Raw genomic sequence first — 22,876 nt, 5'->3', positions numbered from 1 at the left:
CATAAATATATAACATAATCTTACAATATATTTAGACATATAAAATACAGGTGAGGCTGGAGAAATGGCCCATTCATTGGTTGGGAGTGTGTAGTGTGTACTGTTCTTGAAGAATACCCAAACTCGGTTCCTAGTATACATGTCAAGTAGCTCACGACCCCCTGTAAATGCAGCTCCAAGGGGGTATGAATCCCTCTCTGGTCTCCAAGGGCACACATGTGCCATACAGCGCCCCCCACATATACATAATTAAAGAATACTTTTTTTTTTTTTTTTTGGTTTTTTGTGAAACAGGGTCTCCCTGTAGCCCCAGCTGTCCTGGATTCACTATGGAGACCAGGCTGGCCTCGAACTCACAGAGATCCACCTGCCTCTGCCTCCTGAGTGCTGGGATTAAAGGCATGCGCCACCACGCCTGGCGCTTAAAGAATAATTTTTAATTAACTCTTTTTAAAAAATAAATACATGCTAAGTGTTCCAAATCTGAAATCCAAAATACCCCTAAAATCCAAAAAAACCTACAATCTGAAACTGCCACAGCTGATACAATATTCAAAACATTTCCTGTTTTAGAGCATTTCAGATTAGAGATTAGAGATGTTCAATCAATAAAGGTTTTGCAAATGTTCCAAATACTACAAAGTTCCACAATCCACACTTCTGGTGTCTAGAATCTCGGACAAGGGAGACCTATATTTGATCTGATCTAAAAAAAAAAAAAAAAAAAATCAATCAGGTGTTTGTTCACCTGAACAGGATTGACGAATTTTCCTTCAATCTTCATGATGCTGGAGGTCCCCAGGTCGTCAGGACTGAGGGAGAAAGTCAGCTCAGATTCTCTCTCTATGGGGATCTTCTCCAGTTTAAACTCGATGGTGGTGTTGTTCAGGATGTGGAAGGCTGGCAGAAGAGAACAGAAACAGACTGTAAACACGAATATTTACTTTTTTGATGCTTACAAGTAGTATGGAAAAAATGAAGCTCATTGGACAACAATCTGGCCTGGCCAGTGAGATCTATGAATGACACTAAACTCAGAGGAAGCAGAACTCCAAGGCTAATCACAGAAAAAAAAAAATACAGAAGAGGTGCGTTCTACTTAGCAGCTTTAAAACATGATACAGAGAGCTGGCACAGAGAGTAAACACACCTGCTGCCAAGTCTGAAAACCTGAGTTGCATGGTAGCAGAACCAATTCCCACAAGTTGTCCTCTAACCTTCACAAGCACCATTGTGGCATGCATGCACACACATGCATATGTAAGCACACACATAACAAATAAATGAAATATATATATGCTACAGTAAACACTAATCCAATCCACAGACTACATTAAATTTCTCTTAGCTATAAAAGCTGGTTTTCCAACCAGATTGCTCATCTTTACTAGCTCTCTAGTAGAGATACGTAGCCCAGCTCTCTAATAGAGATACACAGCCCAGCTCTCTAATAGAGACACATAGCCCAGCTCTCTAACAGAGATACATAGCCCAGCTCTCTAGTAGAGATACATAGCCCAGCTCTCTAATAGAGACACATAGCCCAGCTCTCTAGTAGAGATACATAGCCCTCTTACTGGGCCTAAATCAGAATCACAGGCAAGGATCTAAGTAAACAACTTTAATCCTGAGCTGAGACAGGAACTGTTCATCAAACACTTACACAAACCAGTGGAGCTGGATGTAGAAGCAGAAGGCATGCCTAGCACAGGCAAGGCCCCGGGTTAAATGAATCAGGGTGTTTTCAAGGGCATTAACGTCTTCACCAATAAACAGAGTCATGCTCCAGAATTTACCTAGATCTGCAGACACCAAGATTAACAGACTGACCTGCTCGGTTTAACTGACTGGATCCAGAATACAAGTACCAGAACTTTGTTACCAGAACCCTGGACCAACCCCAACAAGAAGATGGCAGAACACTAAAAGAGGAGCTTACACCCAGGCACCTGATTTCATTTTCAACTTCTGTTAATCTCTAGAGCTACAATATTAAACTACGAAAAACGCACAGCTTAGAAAAACAAAATTAGATACACAAAATTAGGTAACAGTATTTCTGTCCACTGAAGCATCTCCATAAACAAGCACTCACCCAACTTCAAAGCAGACACTTCAAAATAAATTTATATTTTGTCCAATATGGTAATTAAATGAGGAAAAGTAAAAATACACCAGTCCTCTATGAAGATTTCCATTAAAATTTTACTGTGATTTCCAAGGCTTTAACTGGAAATATCCCTCAAAGAACAGGTCTTTGTTGCTGTTTTTAGTGAAATATTATAGGAGCTAGGTTTTGAACCTTTAAACGAACTCAAACATACTTCTGCTTCTCACCTTGACCTCTGTGCAAAGATTCAAAGAAATCGTGTCGTGTGAAGTGAGCCTCCTCCTGACTGTTGGCACTGGCAGATCCAGAGGGTGGGCAAAATGTCCGACTGGCTTCAGATCCAGCACCTTCTCTGCCTGCCAGCTGAGCGCAATTAAGAGAATACAGTTTAATGTCTTTGATTTCCACCTGCAGGCGGTCACTTCTGGATTCATCATCTCCTGCCACAAAGTTCTGGATGAAAATCTGTCCCAAGTGTCCCACCAGCAGCTCAGGACTCCCAGGTTTCCTAGGGATAGAAACAACTGGCGACTCGATGTTGACGTTCAAGATGAGCTTCACAGTGTCGTAACGAGGTGACGGCAGGCCAAACCCATAGATGTCATCTTCCTCTAAGACAAAGGGCTCCCGGGTCTTCTTGGGGGTTTCAAACAGTGACACCATCTCACTGTACTCAGCCGTCTTGGTGGCCAACACTGTGGTGACTTTGGTGGCTGCACTTTTCAGCATGCTGCGAAAATTTTCTTCCAGTTCATCCATGGATAATGTCAGCTCCTTCAAGAATTTAGCAGAGTGGTTGTAATGTAAGGACGCCATCTTCAGGTTGAGGAAACACTCCTGTTTCGATTTCTCAACAAACGTGAAGCTCAGGGCTTCAGTCAGGGCTGCATCTTCCATTCTGACAAACACAGATTCAAAGCAGCCAATGTCACTGACGATGTTCTCGTAGCCTATGGAGTTCCCGATGCTCACAACATACTGGTTCTTCACATTCTCCTGTGTCAGATCCATAAGCTGCAAACAGCCCAGAGAACCATTCATGTCAAACGTGCTGCCCATTGACATGTTGACTTTGGTGCCACCCACACTTGCAGTTGCAATTTTCCTGCCATATTTCTCCCCGTTGGCCATTCCCACTGTCCGAAGCAGCAGCAAGTTGAGCCTGTGGATTTCCACTGCAACCTCGATGTTTTGTTCATATGTCAACTGATACATGCCTCGTTCTCTAAAGCTTCTTTCAAAGTCAGTCGTCAAAGGCTGGGGGCTCAAATCATCTTTTTCCTTAGGGAAGGACTTTTGAAGAAAACCAATCAGCTCCACAATTGTCTCTGGATTTAGGATGATATCCAAGTTATTCACCTGTAGTGAGATCACCTGAAGAGTGCTGTCCAAGTTCATGGACGGGCACTCTGAACTCACAAACTGATATTCCAGTTTGATAAGAGATTCCTGTTCTTTAGTGAGAATTTTCTCCAGTGAAACACTAGTGGCTGATTGGTCACTGAAGGTGGCTACGTTGGTTAGGAAGGCCACGTTAGATCCAGAGACGGGAGACTGCGCCCTGCTATCCCGGAGGCTCCCTGTGGGAATATCAAAACTCAAGTTCTTATGGGAAGCCATCAAAAGGTCAAAATCAGCACCGTAGGTCTGCATGGTGTCCACCAGAAGCAACCCATGAACGGTTAGGGAGACTTCAGCATCATAAGGCCTCTTCACAAAGTGAGCATTGGTACCAAACACCTTGAGCACTGAGATGTAGCGGCCGTTGCTCTCAACACCAAGCTGCATGCAGTTCACCTTGAATTCTGCCAGGAGGAGCTGTGACTCCACCAGCACCTCACGGGTGTGCTGCTCCAGCATCACGATGCTCTGGGTCAAGTTCATCACTGAGTCCTGCAAGCTTCCCCGCGGTCCTTCTTGGGGAAAAATCTTCTCTCTAATCTGGGAGTCAGGGGTCTTCATTTCAGATGGGGTGAGGCAAGCGAAGCAGTTCTTCAGAGCAGATATTTTGTCTTCATTGATGTGAATTTTTAAATCTGGCAAATTGCCTGAGAGCACGGCCCCAGGGTATTTGGGGTCTGATGTGTAAATCAGCCTCCGTTCCAACTGCAAGTGAACATTGAACTTCTCTACTACGTGGGTCGGCCCCACATCAATGTCCTGCACGTGCTTCCAGTTGTCCTTCACTCGCCCTACCATAATCTGGAGGTCCATGAAAGACAGGGAGTACCTCTCATACATCTTTGTGCTCATCAGATGCGCCTGAAGCTGTTCTTGGCTGAATTCCACTCCAGAGAAGGACGGTGTTTTCTCCCCATTGCTGCTGCTGGTCTCTGGAGGCGGGGTGTTGGGAGGTGTGGCAAGAGGGGTCTTATACTCATCATCACTGAACTGATTCTCCTCAGAGGCTGACCCGTCCCCGCTTTTCCTCCTTGAGTCTTTGACAGGGAAAAAAGAGAAGACCATAAGAATCTGCTACTTCCTTCCTCCTTCCCTAATGATTATTTTTAATTTATGTGTGTACAGCTGCCCGAGGAAACATCAGATCCCCGGAACTGGAGTTATAGTTGTGAGCTGCCATGTAGGTGCTGAGAACGGAACACAGGTCCTCTGCAAGAGCATAGAGTCCCCATAACTGCTGAGCCATCTCCCGAGCCCTACCCTTCCCTAGTTCTAATAAGGAAAAGGAGAGCTGCAACCAATCTGTTTTTAAAATGGGTAAAACCCACAGGTATAACATTTTGTATCTGCTAATCATCAGTGTGAACTTATCTATTAAGATGGAAACCAAACATGAAGAATAAAATGCAGAACTGTGAGAAAAGTGGGGGCCTGCTGACCCCTCAGCACATGCTAGGATGTAGAGGCCACCAGCTGCCAACCTCCTCCCAGCTTCGGAGCTGCACTGACGCGGCTGCTGCCACAGCCTTCTTTGAGTACTCTCTACACTCTCAGACTTTCCCTTTTCTCTCAGGGTTCGTTTTGGTTCCCCCACTAGAATATTCCGAGAGGAAAGGTCTTATCCATCTTGCTCCCCATCCAGGCATGGTGAGCAGAAACCACTCAGCACAGGACTTTTCTACCCCAGAGTCCAGGCTCTCAACCCACTCAGCAGCTGCACAGCTGGGACAAGCACAAAGGAACAGCACTGGGCCCTGGCATGTTCTCTGTTCCATGTTGTTTTATAAATTCAAGCAGTAAGCCCTTTACTCAGGTCTCACTCCCTAACCTTCTCCTCAGCAATCACTTTTCTCCTGTTCATATGCCCTCCACTTTCAAATCTTTTCAGTGAGGATAAACTTCAGATTTGTTAAGCCCCTCTAACTGGGGGGGTGATAAGGGAGGTACAGATAGGCAACGGGGTGTGCTGGATAGCTTTAGTTGTCAACTTAACACACCTGGGTAGAAGAGGACTCATTTGGGGAATTGCCTCCATTGGACTGACCTGTGGCCATGTCTGTGGGACATTTTCTTGATTGCTGAGTGATGTGGGAGAGCCCAGCCCACTGTGGGTGATGCCACCCCTAGGCAGGTGGGCCTGTATTGTAAAAGAAAGCAGGGTGAGCAGGGGCCAGGGGAGTAAACCAGTAAGCAGTGTTCCTCCATGGCCTGTGCTCCAGCTCCTGCCTCCAGGTTCCTGCCCTGAGTTCCTACCTTGGGCTCCCTCATTGATAAACTGTGACCTGGGAGATGTAAGCCAACCAAATGAACCCTTTCCTCCCCAAGTTGGTACTGACCAGAGTGTTTTGTTACAGCAATTGAAGACAAAACTAGAATAGAAATCTATGTATGATCAAAATGTATTGTATGACATTCACAAAAATTCAACTGAAAAAAGCTTTAAGAACAAACACTAATTTCCTTCACCCTCACTCTTCCATCCCATCACAATAAATACTATTTGGATCTAACAGCAGTAATAAAACTACCTTCCAAGTGTTTCTTTCATATAACTAATCACAGAAAGATTAAATTTGGACTCATGAGATAACTCAGCAGGTAAAGGCGATCACTGTGCAAGCCTGGTGATCTCAGTTCAATCCCCAAACCCACATAAAGGTGAAAGGAGAGAACCAACTCCACAAAGTTGTCCCCTGACTTCCACATATGTTCTGTGGTGCGCACATCCACAAACGCACCTCACAGGCATAGTAATAATAAATAAAAAAATTTTAAATAAAGATTAAATTTCTATTTCTAACATTAAGTAGTAGAAAAGTGTTTATTAAAATAGTGTTCTACAGTGAGACAAAGAAAAGCCACAATGAGATACTCCTACACACCCAACAAAGTGGCTGTAATCAAAAGGTAACAAGTGTCAGACAGGATGTGGAAAAACTAGAATTTTCTCAACCTGATAAGAATATAAGCTAGCTTGGAAAACAACCTGGCAGACTCTCAGAATTTTAAACATAAAACTACCACACGACTTAGCAACTCCACTCCTAGGCGCACAGCTAGGAAAATCGAAAATTCAACCCTACACAAAAACCTGTGCCTGCGGGGGCGGGGGGGGGCCTTTTACAAACATCCACTAACTAAAGAACAGATTAAACAAGATATGGCATATCCACAAAGTGTGCTAAACATAGATGAACCTTGACTACATTACACTAAACAAAAAAGTATGACATAAAAGGCAACATGTGTCGTTCCATAAATATGCAATGTTTAGAAAAGACAAACCTAAGAGAAAAAGGTTAATGGTTGCCAAAAGCTGGGGGAAGAGTCTGGGTTCTGCCTGGCTAAGCTGTACAATTTAAAATGTGAATTATATCTCAAGTTAGTCTCAGAGAAATAACAGGTGAACTGGAGTTTTAAAATGTTATAAAAATCTTGTCAAGTTTTAACTAACACAGACAGAGCCATGTATGAAGGCAGGGTTTCATGACTTCACTCTGACACTTTACCTTGGGTGTTCGTCAAAAGCATTCTTCCAAGATCCACAACCACCAGAACAGGATTCTTGAACTTGAAGTCATCAGGAAATATCACCTGAGGAGCAGAAATGTCTAGTCGCACAGTCCACCGCTTACTTTCCTCCTATAAAAACAAAATAAACGAGTTGCAAGCCTGCCATAATCCTAGAATTCAGGAGGCTGAGGCAGGAGGAACACAAGTGCAAGGTCAGCCTGGGCTCCTCAGTTACATCATTGCTCACTGTAAGGGATAACTGAACAGCTTTATGGTGGTGTCTAAGTAGTCCCAGAGTCCCAGCCAGGCTGAGGAACAGCCCGCTGAACTCCAAGACTCAGCATCAGCGACTACTGTACTGGGCTGGAGATGTCACCTGAGGCAAACATCTGAAGTGGAGTGGGAAAATTAACAAACTCCTGACTTGAGGGCTTGTTTGTACTTTGATGATTCATGGGTTAAGAGAGCTTCTGTTTGCAATTTAGGAGGCTTAATACTCTGAACTACTATAGAAAACAAAAAATTCAAATAAATGTTGAAATCCAAATACTTTTGTTTACTCATAGACCTTGGTAACCATGAACTTCCATGCCAAAATACCTTGAGGGAAACATAAGTTTTAACATTTGAAATATAAATAACACAAGCCATGAATCTGTAAATTGTTCTTTTCTCATAAAGCTGGCCTTAATTATATGTATGTGGTAAGGGCTACTTTTTATAACTATTATCAGAAAAACTGTTTTTTCAACAATAACAGAGGCACTAACTGATGTATTAGTGCTGACACACACTTACACAAGGAAATAGCACTGGGCACCTTGCACCCAGTCATCCACTCTGAACGCTGCTATCCTTCCATGGCTGGTTCTGCACTGTCTGAAAGCAGTCACACTAAGGGCTCCATCTACTGCCACACCTTAGGACTGCACCACACCCATGTTCAGAAGCTGCCTGTTTGGACAATTAAGCTGTTTCTTGGCTCCCCATCGGTGTCCTCACATCAGTTGGGCAAAGAGCCTCTCAATATCACACTCTGGGATAGAAGGTGGACTTCATTCTAGTTTACATCTTTCGATAACAGTAAGAGGAGGAGGCTCTTCTGTGAAATACTTGCAGATGAAGTCTGGAAATGGCCTACAGGGAAGACTTGTAAGTGCTCTTGGTACAAGGAGAAACATGATCTGGTCAACATCATTTATTTTTTAATTAAACTTCCTCTGGGAAAGACATGAGGTTCTTATTTTATACTAGCTATGAGGAATTCATTTTTCAGCATAACCAACAAAAGCAAGCCTATCTACTGCAGTACTACAGGCAATGAACTTGTCAGGAGCATGAATGCCCCATCCCTCCCATCCCTGAACAGAATCACACAGGCCACTTACGATGAAATCTCCCACGAGCAAACGGTCAAGCGTCTGTCGGATCTCCGCCTTGGTCTGCATCTTCAGCTTGTTATACTGTCTGCGAGCTGCTTCAGCTACTCTCAACTCGAGCTCAGACTGATAACCAAAGCCTGAAGGTGGGAAGTACACATGATGCTCAGACTTTGCAAATGCCTGGACCAATAAAATGCTGCTACCTCATTCTCACCCTGAGTCTCCACCAAGACAAAAAAGCCATGGATAAGAAAAACAGCTGCATACTCTGACATGGCCTGGCATATAACAGTGACAGGGAAAAGGCAAGGGGGTGATGGACAGCCTTGAGGGAAAGCTGCCTAACTTACTAAAATTTCTAGAACCATTCCTAGAAATTTCAAATTGCTGTATTTCAAAAACCTTACAAAGCAGATTATATTAAAGGGAAAAAAATGTCCTTTACAAGGAAATGTCTTTTATCAGACAGAGTAGAGCATCTGTGACACTTATGATTAATATTCATTTACATGAAAAAGTCTCAAAACCAGGCAAAAAAAAACCCTGAAGACAGTCACTGTCAGAAAGGAGGCAGGAAAAGCTGGGTGTGGTGGCGCACACCTTTAATCCGGGCACTTGGGAGGTGGAGGCAGGTAGATCTCTGTGAGCTTGAGGCCAGCCTGGTCTACAAAGCGAGTTCCAGGCCAGCTGGGGCTACAGAGAGACCCTGTCTCAAACAGACAAAAAAAAAAAAAAAAGGCAAGAAGGAAGTGCCCTGCTTCACTGACTCTCTGTCAGCAGGACTTTTCTCTACCTGTGTCAAATCTCTTAGGGAAAAAAGGAAGACAAAAGTGTACTGATGATGCTATTTAAGAACTCTGCAGTCAAAGGAAGTAAAAGAGACCAGAGCCATCTAGATGGAAATTCTTGAACATTCCTTCTCAGGCAACCAAATATAACCTGGATGGGCAAAGAAACTGCCATTCCAATAAAGAGACAGATAGAGGGACAGAGAGGAAATGCAGAGACATGGAAAAACACTGTCCAGGACATCGAGATGGCACCTCAACACAGTCCTGGCCATGCGCTCTGCAGACCTCTTCCACAACTAGCAGCTCATCCAACTGTATTATAACCTTGTCCAGAGCACCAGCGACGACCCCCCCCAAAAAAGATTTTTTTTTTCCCAAAAGTAACATAAGATCAAACAAACAAAAAAGTTAACCTGAGGTATGAACCTTTCCCTTGTAGAAAAAGTCTGCCACTTTTTTAATAGCCTGAGGATTATATATGATGTTCAAAGGTCTTGTGCTGACATGTAGCCGCCTCTCAAAATGACTATGTACTGGATTTCTCTCATATAGCATCTCAAAGACAGGGTTATCTGGGTCCGTAGCTAAAGTGATGATTTAACCAATGAAAGCAGTAGAGGGAAGGAAAAAAAAAAAAAAAAAAAAAAAAAAAAAAAAAAAAATCACCTTATCCTTGCGGACCTGGGAAGAATTCAGGGAGAAAGACATTTTCTAAATTATTTTCCAATTAGTATACAATTGTGCAGATTTTAAAAATTAAGAAAGCCTTGTACAGACTCACTCTAATTCTTAACAGGAATCACAATGGCTGGGCTGCTGTATTTGTTCCCACAATGCAAACCAAATCCAGAGTCCTACAGGGCTGCCCCTCCAGCCCAACACAGACCCATGTAGCAAACCACTGAGCCCAGAACAGAATCACTCCCTCCAACGCTGCTGCCCAAAATCTACTGATCAGTAACAATGGTATTTTTTAAGCCTCAGTTTTAAGAACATAAGACAAATTACCAGGGTATTGACCACTTCTATCTGCAGATGTCTGGAGACCAAAGGACTGTGAGACTCTGCCAACTTCTTTCTGCTGTTAAATACATATACAAAACACATCAGTGGGTAAAGGGGACAGTGCGCCCCATCCGTCCCCCTTTTGGCTTTCCCTCTTAGCACACATGAATCAGAATCCCCTTCACACCAGTACTGCGTACCTGTACCACCCCAACTTTTCCAGACCTGGTGGAGACCCTTCGTATGGATGCTGTGCATCCATCAGCACATTGAATGATTTGCCAAATGCGTATTAAACATTTGTAACTTTTAAACTTTAAGTCTGTCCTCCCCATTCTCCAAAACCATCCAAAAAGAATTAGAGAGTAAATGGGTAAATATTCAATTCTTTGGATCATGTCTTTGCTAACTTCATGAGATCAAAGATACCAGAGTTAATGAAGGATTTTTATATACAAAAGTAAACACACATAAAGAATCTAAGATAGTTCTCTTTTGGACTCCTGGCAAAATGAGATATCATGTCAACAACTTTAGGTCAGAACCCATGACTAGAAGACATGGGACAAATCTGAACACTGACCTTGCAATGCAGAATGTTCCCAGCATCTTACTCTCCAGCAGAGCAGGCCGCTCCGCCATGACTAGAGTACAGGAACAGCAGAGGCAGAGCCTCGCACCTCAGCCGCATCTCCCAACAAATCCAACAAGGGAACCTAGGCCCAGCCTGTCTCAAATGATCAAATATCAAAATCATCTGACTAACAGAACTTCTCACTGCCTAAAACAGATACAATTCATTAAAACCATGGTCAACATGCCACTGCGGTACATACGGGGTTAGGGAAGACCAGGAGCGGAAACATGGTCCCTTCCGTAGCCAGATCTCGGAGGAACAGTCCACCCAATCGGACTAACAGCAAGGAGGAATTTCTTCTAGGAAGAGACTCTGCTACAAGTTTTACATCTATAAAAGATAAACATAAGAGATGGTATTATGCTCCAATGGCCTGATGTTTTATACCTATAAATATTAGATATAATATTTTACAGAGAACTATTAGATCCCATGAAGTGTTTTTTGTTTGTTTCTTTGAAATTTTATGTGTATGAGTGTATTGCCTGCATGTAGGTAAGTACACCCATGTCGTGCAATGCCCACGGAGGACTGAAGAGGCTGTCAGATCCCCTGAACTGGAGTTATGGACAGTTGTTAGCTGCCATGTAGGTGCTAGGATTTGAAACTGGGTCTTCTGTAAGAACCAGTGTTCTTAACCACTGAGCCATCTCTCCAGGCCCCCATGAAGTATTTTTGCTGAAATTAGAACACACACACACACACACACACACACACAAACTTATCTGTCTACATACCTATACAAAGACTGTTGCAAGTTTCCCACAGTATGAATTTTAAAGAGACTTCATATGTTTAAATAATCAGTTAACTCATGTAAGTTTATAATAACACACCTCTCAAGACTATGAAGTCAAATTAATGAGCCACTGTGTGTATGGGTATCTCTGTGTGTTTGTTACAACTCTTCTTCAACTACTGAGATATCACAGATAAACTGCTGTTTCATGAACTGAAAAATACTTATGAGATGTCCAAACCAACATCTGGTATTTACTTACACAATTCAAAGTCACAAAAAAACAGCCAAACACAACTTATCTACAGTATTCACTAATCTGGAAAGCACATTCACATGTTCACTAAAGTACATTTGCAACCTCCAAATAGTACTTGTGACACTTTCATAGTCATTTGCAGACACAGTAACTAAAAAGTAGAGCCACCCCATGTGCACGCCCCCAGGTGAGCTAAACAAGACAGTATGCCTCCTTCTTTTAAGTTCTCACACTGCAAAATGTGTCCTTTCCTGGTTTATTCAGGACCCTCTTTTTCAATTTTTGTGTGGTCTGTCTGTGGTTCTATCTAAAATAACCCAATGGAGGGGCTGGAGAGATGGCTCAGCAGTGGAGAGCACTGGCTACTCTTGCAGAGTTCCTGAGTTCAGTTCCCAGCACCCACATGGCAACTAACAATCATCTATAACTCCAGTTCCAGGGGAATCTGATGCCCTCTTCTGACCTCCCCTGGGCATTTCACAACACAGGTGCACTTACATAGATGCAGGCAATACACTCATACACATAAAAAAAAAAAAAAAAAAAAGATAACAACAGGGGCTGGAGAGATGGCTCAGCGGTTAAGAGCACTGACTGCTCTTGCAGAGGACCTGGGTTTGATTCCCAGCACCCATGTGGTGGCTACAAATGGTCCTTAATTCCAGTTCCAGGGGAATCCAATGCCCTCTTCTGACCTCCACGGCACTGCATGACACAGATGCACTCACATAAATACATTCATACACATAAAAATTTTAAAAAAAAATTTTTTTTAAACCTTCACTTTCTTTTTCTTTTTTTTTTCTTTGATCTTTTTGAGACAGGGTCTCCCTGTAGCCCCAGCTGACCTAGAACTCGCTATGTAGACCAGGCTGGCCTTGAACTCACAGAGATCCACCTGCCTCTGCCTCCCAAGTGCTGGGATTAAAGGCATGTGCCACCATGCCCGGCATAAAAAAATTTTTTTAATATAACAAATAAAATATTAAAAAATAATGCAGTGGGGCTGGGGTGAGCTCAGTGGCAGTGCATTTACCTAGAATGCACAAGTCCCTGGGTTCAATCCCCAGGACCATAAAATGAGTGAATAAAATTAATTCACAGTAAATAAATAAAATGGCCAGTGTCACGTTCAGGTGCTGTTAGTGTTCCTAAGTGGTAAAAGGCTGAGAAATGCTTTATACAGAAAACAAAAATACTAGCTAAGTTACAGCACTACAGACCACAAGTTCCATGTTAGTGAACCAATATCAAATTCAGATGTACATTAACTAGGATGTGTTGAAACAAAAACTCACACTGGGAGTGTAAAAACAAGTTTATGTAGTGCTCAGTCAAGGAATGTTATGACCAGGGCCTCACAGGAAACTAACCCTGTACTTTCCCTAGGAGCAACAGTTAAGTCGGTGTTTGCAAGACGTTTTTTCTCTTTCTTTCTTTTTTAATTATGTTTGGGGGTACAGGGGGTAATGTACACATGAGTGCAAGTGCCCATGGAGGCCAGAGACACTGGATCCCCTGGCACTAGAGTGAAAGACAGTTATGAGCTACCCAGCGTGGATGCTGGAAACCAAACATAGGTCCCTTGAAAGAGCAGTGCACACTCTTAACTGCTGAGGTGCCTCGCCAGCCCCTACAGCTACCATAAACGGTGGGACCAAAGTGTAGTACCTGAGAGCTCGAGCTGCATGAAGGCACTCTCGTCCAGTTGAGCAATGCCTTGCTCCTTGTGTAGCAGCGTCACCGTGCCCCGCTGCAGCTGCATGTTCAGTTTGGCAAAGACATGATCTCGCTTTGTGTAGGTATTCATACACGAGGCGTCAGCAGTGGGGTCAAAAAACTCCTCGGTACCTGCATGGTAAGGGAGGACAGATTTCAGAGAAAACATGACACCCTGCTTATGACGATGCGGTTTAGCCAGCTTTCCCTTTCTTTGGGCAAAAACTTCAAAGACATGGGTACCAATTTTATCTGCTAAACCCAGTGGCAACTAACCATATGTAGAGCTACCAGGCAGCTTGACACATGTGGCTAACATGGCTCCTACAATTAAGAAACTAGATAAATGGAGCCGGTGAGATGCCTCAGCTGGTAAAAGCACTTGCTGCACAGTCTGATGAACCAAGCTTGATCCTTGAGTCCACACATAAGTAGGAGAAAACCGACCCCACAAAGTATTTCTGACCTCCATACATGCACTGTGTCACACAGAACGCCCCCAACACACACACACACACACACACACACACACACACACACACACATCACACTATAATAATAAACAAAAATGCTTTTTAAAAAGAAACTAGACTTATTCAATTTTAACTCATTTAAATCAGCACTGCTTCTGTGGGATCACACAGGGCAGCACAGGTACACAGCACACGGAGCAGCACAGGGACACAGCGCACGGGGCAGCACAGGACACAGCGCACGGGGCAGCACAGGGACACAGCGCACGGGGCAGCACAGGGACACAGCGCACGGAGCAGCACAGGGACACAGCACATCTGGACTGGCATTCAAGCTTCAGATTCAGAGTGGAAAAACTCAGGTTTAGTTCTCTGACAACAACTGCCACTCAGATCTGCCCAAAAATGTATGCATGATTAAAAGTATAGAGTCCTGTCCAGAACATGCTTTCTCTACCTCTACGAAGAGGAAACAAACTACTGTCCAAAGGCCTCCTTTGGTTGAATTTCAGAATGACCATAAGCTGTTGCATAAGAAATGGATATTTAGGCCCTATATCCTTTACTGTGGCTGAGGGACAGGCCAGCTCCCAGCATACCCAGGATCTCTTCAGGGCTCCAGTGCTCAGGCGGCTCAGCTAACAGTCCTTCCACTGCTTTCCCCTCAGGGCTCTGCTGTCCATACCAGCCTCCCCACCCTGGAAACCAGGATTGCAGGTACTGCAGCATCCCGCTGCCGCCTCGGCCGTCTGGGTCTGCAGGTGAGGCTCCTGGAGAATCAAACTGAGGTTCTCGCAGACTCTGCAATCAGAAAGGAGCAGGCGTGAGGACAAACGAGCGCTCTGCCACTGGTTGCTATTTGTCCCAGACAGAAGCACAAGCTTATCAAAACTGAAGCACTCAGAGTATGCAGGACTGGCGAAGCTTCTGACACAGGGTTTCTTACCTCTGCCAGCTCTTCTTGCTTATAAAATCGATCATGAACCAGTTCACGCAGAATCTTCAATTCCTCAAAGCTCTGCTCCTCCTCAATCCGACACATCTCCTCCTGTTTGAGGGAAAATGAAACCCAGACACTGCAGCAATGGAGAAACTGGACACCCTCACCAACAGCACAGGAGCCAATGGCCCCTCCCTGAAGACTAAGAAACAAGACAAAGAGCCAGGGCCATGAGTGCTGCTTCTCTGTGGCCCAACAGATTTTACTTGGTCTCAAGAACGCCACTAACAAGGTCACAGTTCCTAGAACTAGTGAGAAGAAGTAGAACAAACACAAAGAACAGTACTTTCTTTCCAGTGGGTGGTTGCTGAGACATCCTACCCTGTACACAGCACTGACAAGGTCACAAGGTGTTTGATGCACATTAGCTCACGAGACCAAAGGAAAAGCACTGAGTTATCGTTCTTTGCAACTTCTGAAGGGGAAACTGAGGCCCAAGCTTACACAGCAAGTATGCTAGCCCCAGCTCCTTCATATTCCTAAGTTAACAAGGATGTGATGCTGGTTAGTTTTTGGAAACATGACACAAACTAGAGACACCTGGGAAGAAGGAGCTCAGTTGAGGAATTTCCCTCATAAGACTGGCCTGTGGATATGTCTATGGGGCATTTCCTTAATTGTTGATTGATATAGGGGGGGGTCCATACTGTTGGGGTGTGCCACCCCTGGGTAGGTGGGCCTGAACCATATAAGAAAGGTAGCTGAGGGGCTAGAGAGATGGCTCAGCGATTAAGAGCACTGACCTTGTAGAATACCTGGTTTCGAATCCCCGCACCCACATGGCAGGTAACAACCGTTCGCAACTCCAGTTCCAGGGGATCTGACAGCTTCTTCTGTCCTCTGCAGGTATTGCACCACACGGGTACATGGGTATACTTACCTACAATGCAGGCAATACATGCATACACATAAAACAAAAACAAAAACAAAACAAAACAAAAAACCAAAAGAAAGCTGGTTGAAAAAGCCAGGAGAAGCAAGCCAGTAAGCAGTGTTTCTCCTTGGACTTTGTTTCAGTTTCTGCCCCAGGTTCCTGCCTTGAGTTCTTAACTTGCCTTCCCTTGATAATGGACTGTAACCTATAAGGTGAAATAAGCTCTTTTAGTTGTTGTTGTTGTCTTTTTGAGACTGGGTCTTTCTGTAGTCCCAGCTGGCATGGAACTTGCTATGTAGATCAGTCTGGCCTCCATCTCACAGAGATCTGCCTGCCTCTGCCTCTGCCTCCCAAATGCTGGGACTGAAGGCATGCGCCAACAAGCCTGGTTTCAAGTTGCCTTTTTTAAAAAAAATTTATTATTTTTATTTTATGTGTATGCATTTATTGCCTGTATGTAGGTAAGTGCACCCATGTTGTGCAGTGCCAAGGAGGTCGGAAGAGGCTGTCGGATCCCCTCGGACTGGAGTTACAGACAGTTGTTAGCTGCCATGTGGGTGCTGGGATTCAAACCTGGGTCTTCTGCAAGAACAACACCTTCAAGAAAGCAACGCATAAGCTGGGCATGGTGGAAAACACCTCTGATCCCAGCACTCAGGAGGCAGAAGCAGGCAGATCTCTGTAGCTCAAGACCAGTTGGGGCTATATAAGGAGACTCTGTCTCAAAACAAACAAAAAACAACTTTTAACAAGGTTCGTTCCAGTGTCAGTCACAGGAGGCAGAAGCAGGCAGATCTCTGTAGCTCAAGACCAGTTGGGGCTATAAGGAGACTCTGTCTCAAAAGAAACAAAAAACAACTTTTAACAAGGTTCGTTCCAGTGTCAGTCGCCATGTCGGATACTGCTGAAGGCAGCAATTGCCAAGGGAGAGAACCATGACCTCAGAGTGCTGGCAAGATAGTTGAGAACTTGGCGATTCAGCACAGCCACTGGGGACCATCCAGGGAAAGAACTATTTCTTTTTGCTTGGAAGAGTCAACTAAAGGAATGGCTAGTTGACAGAAATAACCCAAGCCAAACTATAGAGACTGCTCTAAAGCATTCACAAACGCAAAAAACTAAGGAATGCGGCAGTCCCTCACGGGGGACGGGAAGGCAGACCAGGGAGGGGTGGGCCAGGACAGGACTCAGTCAGGGCTGATTCTGGTGTCTCCAGTCCACAGGTAATGCAAACATGGGCTTGCCTTCACCACCTGTGGAACCTGGGCAGGGCTGGTTCTGGGGTCTTCCAGTCCAAAGGTAATTCAAATGTGAGCTGGCCTTCATCACCTGTGGCACCTGCTTCTGCTTCCTCTCTGCCACCAAAAGTCCAAGGTCAATCAAGTCAACTGGAATTACGGAAATGTAGGTCAAAATTCACAGAGAATAGCTACGGACTAACAAGACAGTCAAAGAGTTAGACTAGGGCCAGGCATGGTGGTGCAGGCCTTTAGTCCCAGCACTTGGGAGGCAGAGGCAGGCGGATCTCTATGAGATCGAAGCTAACCTGGTCTATGTAGTGAGTTCAAGGCCAGCTGAGGCTACAGAGAGACCCTGTCTCAAAACAGACCAAAATAGAAATAAATAAATTAAATATAAATAAACAATAAATAAAATTTTAAAGACAAAGTTCTTAAAAAAATCAAGCATACTCTTCAGAGAATAGATGGAAGAAGCATAGCAGGCTACTCACCCTGTCGACTGCAGACAGTATGCCTCCTTTTAACTTGCTGAAGTATCTGTCAGTGTAAAATACAGCATCCCGGGCACGGTGCAACAAGAAATCCCAGGTACAGCACTTCCTCTGCTCTCTGATCTCATACAAGTTAGCATTCAAGGCAAAACTCCACCATTCTCGACAGCTGCAATGGCCAGTGCCGAAGAGTTACTCTTCCCAATGAAGTCAGGACACTCCCTGTAACACACTCCTCTTCTGAGACGCCTTTTCTCCTAGGAGCCTTTAGAGTCTGTCTCAGGCTCATTTTAATATTAAGCTAAACTTAACTTGTGGAAAAGTAAATCCGCTGCCAAAAACATCAAATTACTCTTGAGCATCAACAGCAACACAGCAGGCAACTGGATGACCTCACCCAGAGCGGTTCCCTCCCCAGAAGAAAATGGGTATTGACTGTACAGCAAGTACCATCTTGACCCAGTCACAGACGACTTGATCACTACAGACTCTCAACTGAATTTCTAAGGAAGAACATGAAAATATGTATGAGCTTTTAAAAGTATTCTGATATCAGACTGGTCAAGTTTATCACTGTAACACGAAAAGCAGAATTCTCTTGACTTTGGAAGTTGGAAAGTATACGACACTGTACATAAATGTGGCCAAACAGACTGGGTAAAAAGACACAGAAAAGCAGGGTGGGAGAGCACTGCCTGTAGTGTAACAACACCATACCAAACCCCGCTGAGCACCAATAGTCTCTGTGCTAAGCAAGACCAAGGACCTTCTGAGTCTCCCTACTGTGGATCTAAGAGTAAGCTTTACGTGAACAAATATTCAGTAAGATTATCAGTAATGGGAGAGGGGGGAAGGCTGGAGAGATGGCTCAGCAGTTAAGAACATGTACTGCTCTTACAGAAGACCAGGGTTCAGTTCCCAGCATCCACATCAGGTGGCTTACAACCACCTGTAACTCCAGCTCCAAGGGCTCCAATGCCCTCTTCTGGCTTCTGAAGGCACATGCACTCATGTATACATACCCACACATACACACACATACATGTAATTAAAAAAATAAAATAGAATCCTATTTTTAAAAAGGATAGCTACCGATAATGACGTCATACACCTCTCCCCCCGCCACCAGTTCCCTTTTTCCTTGGGTGGTGCACGCACGTAGTGTGAGACTACACCCATTACACCAAAATCAAAGTAACTCTACTTTCTTCTCTAATCACATGCAAAGGGCAATAAGGCATATTTCTGATCTATGTAGAGAAAAAAGATGAGTTCACAGGTGACACGCAGAGGCGCCCTTACTTCTTGGACACGGACACTTTGGGTCTCCACTTCCGGAACTTTAGCTGCCGCTCCTTCCGTTCCAGTTCCTTGAGGAACTCCATGATCTGCCGGTGCTGCAGCTTTTGTCAGAGATTGAGAGATACTGGGTTAGAGCAGAATTGATTCTTCTGCTGAGTTAAGACCTACATCTAACAAGAACAATTCATATGAGCTAATTTGCTGAGCTGACGCCCAGTTACCAAAGTATCCACATTGGGCATGTCTCCCTGAATACTGAGGGCTGCTTACTTACGGTTACTCCATCTGTTGTATTCCATGCTCAGCACATAAAAAACACCATAGCAAAACTAAGTAGAGATGAACCCAATTTAATTATGTGATGCAAAGTGGGTCTGCACCTAACAGGCTATGCCTGAAGGAAAAGTGTCACATGTTCTTCCTGCGAAGAACACTAAGTACCAACCCATCTACTGGGCAATTTCCCCTCACTCCAGCTCCCAGCCTGGTCACGGGGCTGAGCCTCTGGGAAGTGATGTACCTGAGACAGCCTCAAGGGAATGGTCTCCAGATGAATATCACATTCAATCCGCGGGCTGTGCCGGGACCTCAGAGGCTCTTTGGAGCAGTTTCTCTTCAAGAGAGCAGAGGCACACACGGGCTCTAGGACGTAGTGGTGACTGCGACTCTCCATGCTTCTGGCCATGGCCTCCTGTGTCACAAAAACACCCTGTTCTGTGCAGACCAGCCTTCCTCTAGCTGTCACTCTTGTGACAGTGGAGTTTTATGATGAACAGTCAAATTAAGCCAAAGGCTGTGTGGCATAGCAGCAAATGTTACCTGCTCTACAGTATGTCACCTGGAGCAGGAGAAAATGAATCCTTTCTCTCTACTTCACCTTAAAGAATCTCTTTACAAAAAGACTAAGCTAAGTGTTTGTTCAATCCTTCACAAATTGTAACACCTTCTACAGGATACTTTCTAAGTATCTCTTAAGGAAAAGCCACCAAAGGTGATGCTTCAACAGTAAACATAAGCAAGGGGATTAGAGACATGGCTCAGCAGTTAAGAGCATTCGCTGCTCTTGCAGAGGACCACGGTTTGGATCCCAGCACCTACACTGTGGCTCACAACCATCTTTGACTCCAGTTCCAGGGGCTCCAATGCGCTCTTCTGGCCTCTACAGGCATTAACACAAATGTTGGACTTACACACATGCAGGCAATACACTCATACACATAAAATAAAAATAATATTTTTTTTAAAAAAACCACACAAGTCAACCCCTAGTTAAGAAGCTGACCTACTGCTCTGTTCATTCAAAATCTGGATGTTTAAAAACCAGCTGGTCAACAAAATGCTAACTACAGTATGTTACATGCAAACAACAGTAAGAAACAATGAACTGGCCATACATCTAAAGATTGTAACTTTAAGTGAAAAAGAAACAAAAAGCCTACCTAGTCTGATAGAAGCTTAGGACACACCCAAACCACTGAGTACTGTTCCGATCTGCAGGTAAGGGAAGCACCTCAAGCAAACACTCCTGGAAGCAGATGCTTGTGGAAAGCACTAGGGATGGGAATCACAGCCTGCAAAGCAGAGCCCCTGCATCACATGCCTTCAGAGCTGTCCTGCAGCAAAGCCCTGTGCCAGAACCATGAGAACCATACCTGTAACTCTGCCTGAGGCAAATCCCCCAATAAAGTGCAATCGACATCCCAGTAGATGCTAAACTCAGCCACATCTAATCGTTTCTTACGCATTAGTTTCTGAACCTGAGGTAAGAAAGAGAATAAAAAGGGATGACTGTCTTTAGTCATGAATACATTCATTCATTCAACAAACCATATGCAAGGAGCCATGCATCACACACTCTGCAGGGGTGGGGGCACAAGACTGAAGGAAAATAGTCTCATCTTTCAGAGTTTACACTCCAACCAGCTGGCGATACAAATATGCACAAACATTTTTAATTACACCGAAGAAAGAAGCAGAGGATGGATACTGTGCTGGATGCTTTAGTGTCAACTTGACACCCCTGGGTGAGACTGAAGGAAAATAGTCTCATCTTTCAGAGTTTACACTCCAACCAGCTGGCGATACAAATATGCACAAACATTTTTAATTACACCGAAGAAGCAGAGGATGGATACTGTGCTGGATGCTTTAGTGTCAACTTGACAGCCCTGGGTGGAGGGAGCCTCAATCGGTGAATTGCCTCTATTGGACTGGTCTGTGGCCATGTCTGAAGGGCATCTTCTTGATGAGTGATGTGGGAGGGCCCAGCCCACTGTGGGTGGTGCCACCCCTGGGCAGGTGGGCCTGTGTTGCATAAGAAAGCAGGCTGAGCTGGGGCCAAGGAAGCAAGCCAGTAAGCAGCGTCCCTCCATGGCCTGTGCTCCAGCTCCTGCCTACAGGTTCCTGCCCTGAGTTCCTACCTTGGCTCCCTGATGAATTGTGACCTGGAAGATGTAAGCTGAATAAACCCTTTCCTCCCCAAGCTGGTATTGGTCAGAGTGTTTTGTCACAGCAATGGAGAAACAAAGACAGTAATTGGTACCAGAGAGCAGGATATTGCTGTGACAGACCTGACCTTGGTGTTTTGGGGAGTACTGTGGAAGTGCTTGGAACTTTGGGCTGGAAAAGCCATTGTGTGCTCAGAGTTTGTTGCTGTGGAGCTTGAAGAGTTGTAGACGATGGAGGCCTGGCTTGTGATGCTTCAAAGGGAAGCAGAGACTATCAGCACTGTTCGTATGAGATTTTGGATTGAGAATCTGGGTTCTGGTTGGCTGGGGATGAAGAATCAGCTGTGATTAAGAAGAGACCAGAACCTGAAGCAAAACCTTTGCTTTACTGGGACAATTGATGCTGGTTAGCTGGGGCTGAAAAATCAGCTGTAAGTAACAAGAGACCATCATCACTGAGGTAAAGTCTTCCAGGAGGTATTTCCTCAGGGTCAGCGCACAGAGGGGACCTGAGCCTCTGTTTCAAGCTGGAAGCAGGACTTGGTAATGTGTAACAATCTCCTGCATGGTTCTGGTGTTGAAAGCATGAAGGGGTCACAGAGAACAGCTGAGGCTTGGCACACAGAGGCCAGGAAAGGCCATAGGTGAAAGTGCAGCTTTGGTTGCAGTTAAGACCCCAGGATTGAAGGGGTCATGGAGTGAAACTGAGGCTTTGCACCCCAAGAGGCAAGAAGAGGCCATTGGTGAAGGTGTAGCCTCAGTTTCAGTGGCGACCCCAGCTTTTTGGAGATGCCGGGACCATGTGACGACCACCAAGGACAGCAACAGGTGTGGAATGGAGCTGGCCTGGGTCTGTGAGATGAGTTCTCAGTTTCAGTAGAAACTTGAGCTTTTTGGAGATGCCAGGACTGTGGGATGACCACCAAGGACCACAGTAGGTGTGCAATGGAGCTGGCCTGGGTCTGCGAGATGAGCTGTGTGTGCTGTGGACGGCAGAGTCAGAGCAGTGGACCTGCCAGAACCCTTTGGAGGCCAGAAGATCATGAGTGAATCCCAGGTGTCCAGCCTTGAGCTACTTTGCTGGACTTTGGTTTTGCTTAGGTGTGCCCAATTCTTCCCTTTGAAATAAGACAGTACTTGTTTTGAATTTTACAGAAACCCACCCATAGTTAAGAGTCTATTATGGACTTTTAAGTGTTTGGATATTTTAAGGACTGTGGGGTTGTTAAGGTTGTATTGTTTTATGTTCTGGTATTAATGTTAACATCATATCTTGGAGACAAGAATTGGAAAGCTTATGGTTTAATAGTGATGTGTTTGTGTGTCAAATTCACAAGGGGTCAATTGTGCTGGATAGCTTTAGTGTCAACTTGACACAGTTGGGTGGAGGGAAACTCAATGGGGGAATTGCCTCTATTGGACTGGCCTGTGGCCATGTCTGAGGGCATCTTCTTGATGAGTGATGTGGGAGGGCCCAGCCCACTGTGGGTGG

At 44.7% G+C, this 22,876-nt stretch overlaps 1 protein-coding gene across 1 annotated transcript in view; it reads right to left on the bottom strand.

The window, feature by feature from the left end:
• Positions 1-22,876, bottom strand: part of Vps13d (vacuolar protein sorting 13 homolog D) — a 250,567-nt gene that overhangs the window by 208,735 nt on the left and 18,956 nt on the right. The window contains exons 7-20 of the mRNA XM_008849943.3: positions 20,590-20,694; positions 19,458-19,628; positions 18,938-19,038; positions 17,636-17,804; positions 14,976-15,077; positions 14,629-14,830; positions 13,509-13,688; positions 11,039-11,169; positions 10,206-10,278; positions 9,611-9,781; positions 8,413-8,543; positions 7,021-7,153; positions 2,338-4,548; positions 749-900 (exon numbers count right to left, since the gene is read on the bottom strand). Coding sequence (XP_008848165.2) covers positions 749-900; positions 2,338-4,548; positions 7,021-7,153; positions 8,413-8,543; positions 9,611-9,781; positions 10,206-10,278; positions 11,039-11,169; positions 13,509-13,688; positions 14,629-14,830; positions 14,976-15,077; positions 17,636-17,804; positions 18,938-19,038; positions 19,458-19,628; positions 20,590-20,694 — 4,032 coding nt within the window. The remainder of the gene's footprint in view (positions 1-748; positions 901-2,337; positions 4,549-7,020; positions 7,154-8,412; positions 8,544-9,610; positions 9,782-10,205; positions 10,279-11,038; positions 11,170-13,508; positions 13,689-14,628; positions 14,831-14,975; positions 15,078-17,635; positions 17,805-18,937; positions 19,039-19,457; positions 19,629-20,589; positions 20,695-22,876) is intronic.

This window comes from Nannospalax galili, unplaced genomic scaffold (genome assembly GCF_000622305.1).
Source record: "Nannospalax galili isolate Female #2095 unplaced genomic scaffold, S.galili_v1.0 scaffold1225, whole genome shotgun sequence".
In the NCBI taxonomy this organism is placed as follows: Eukaryota; Metazoa; Chordata; class Mammalia; order Rodentia; family Spalacidae; genus Nannospalax; species Nannospalax galili.
This window is presented reverse-complemented; position numbering and strand designations above follow the sequence as displayed.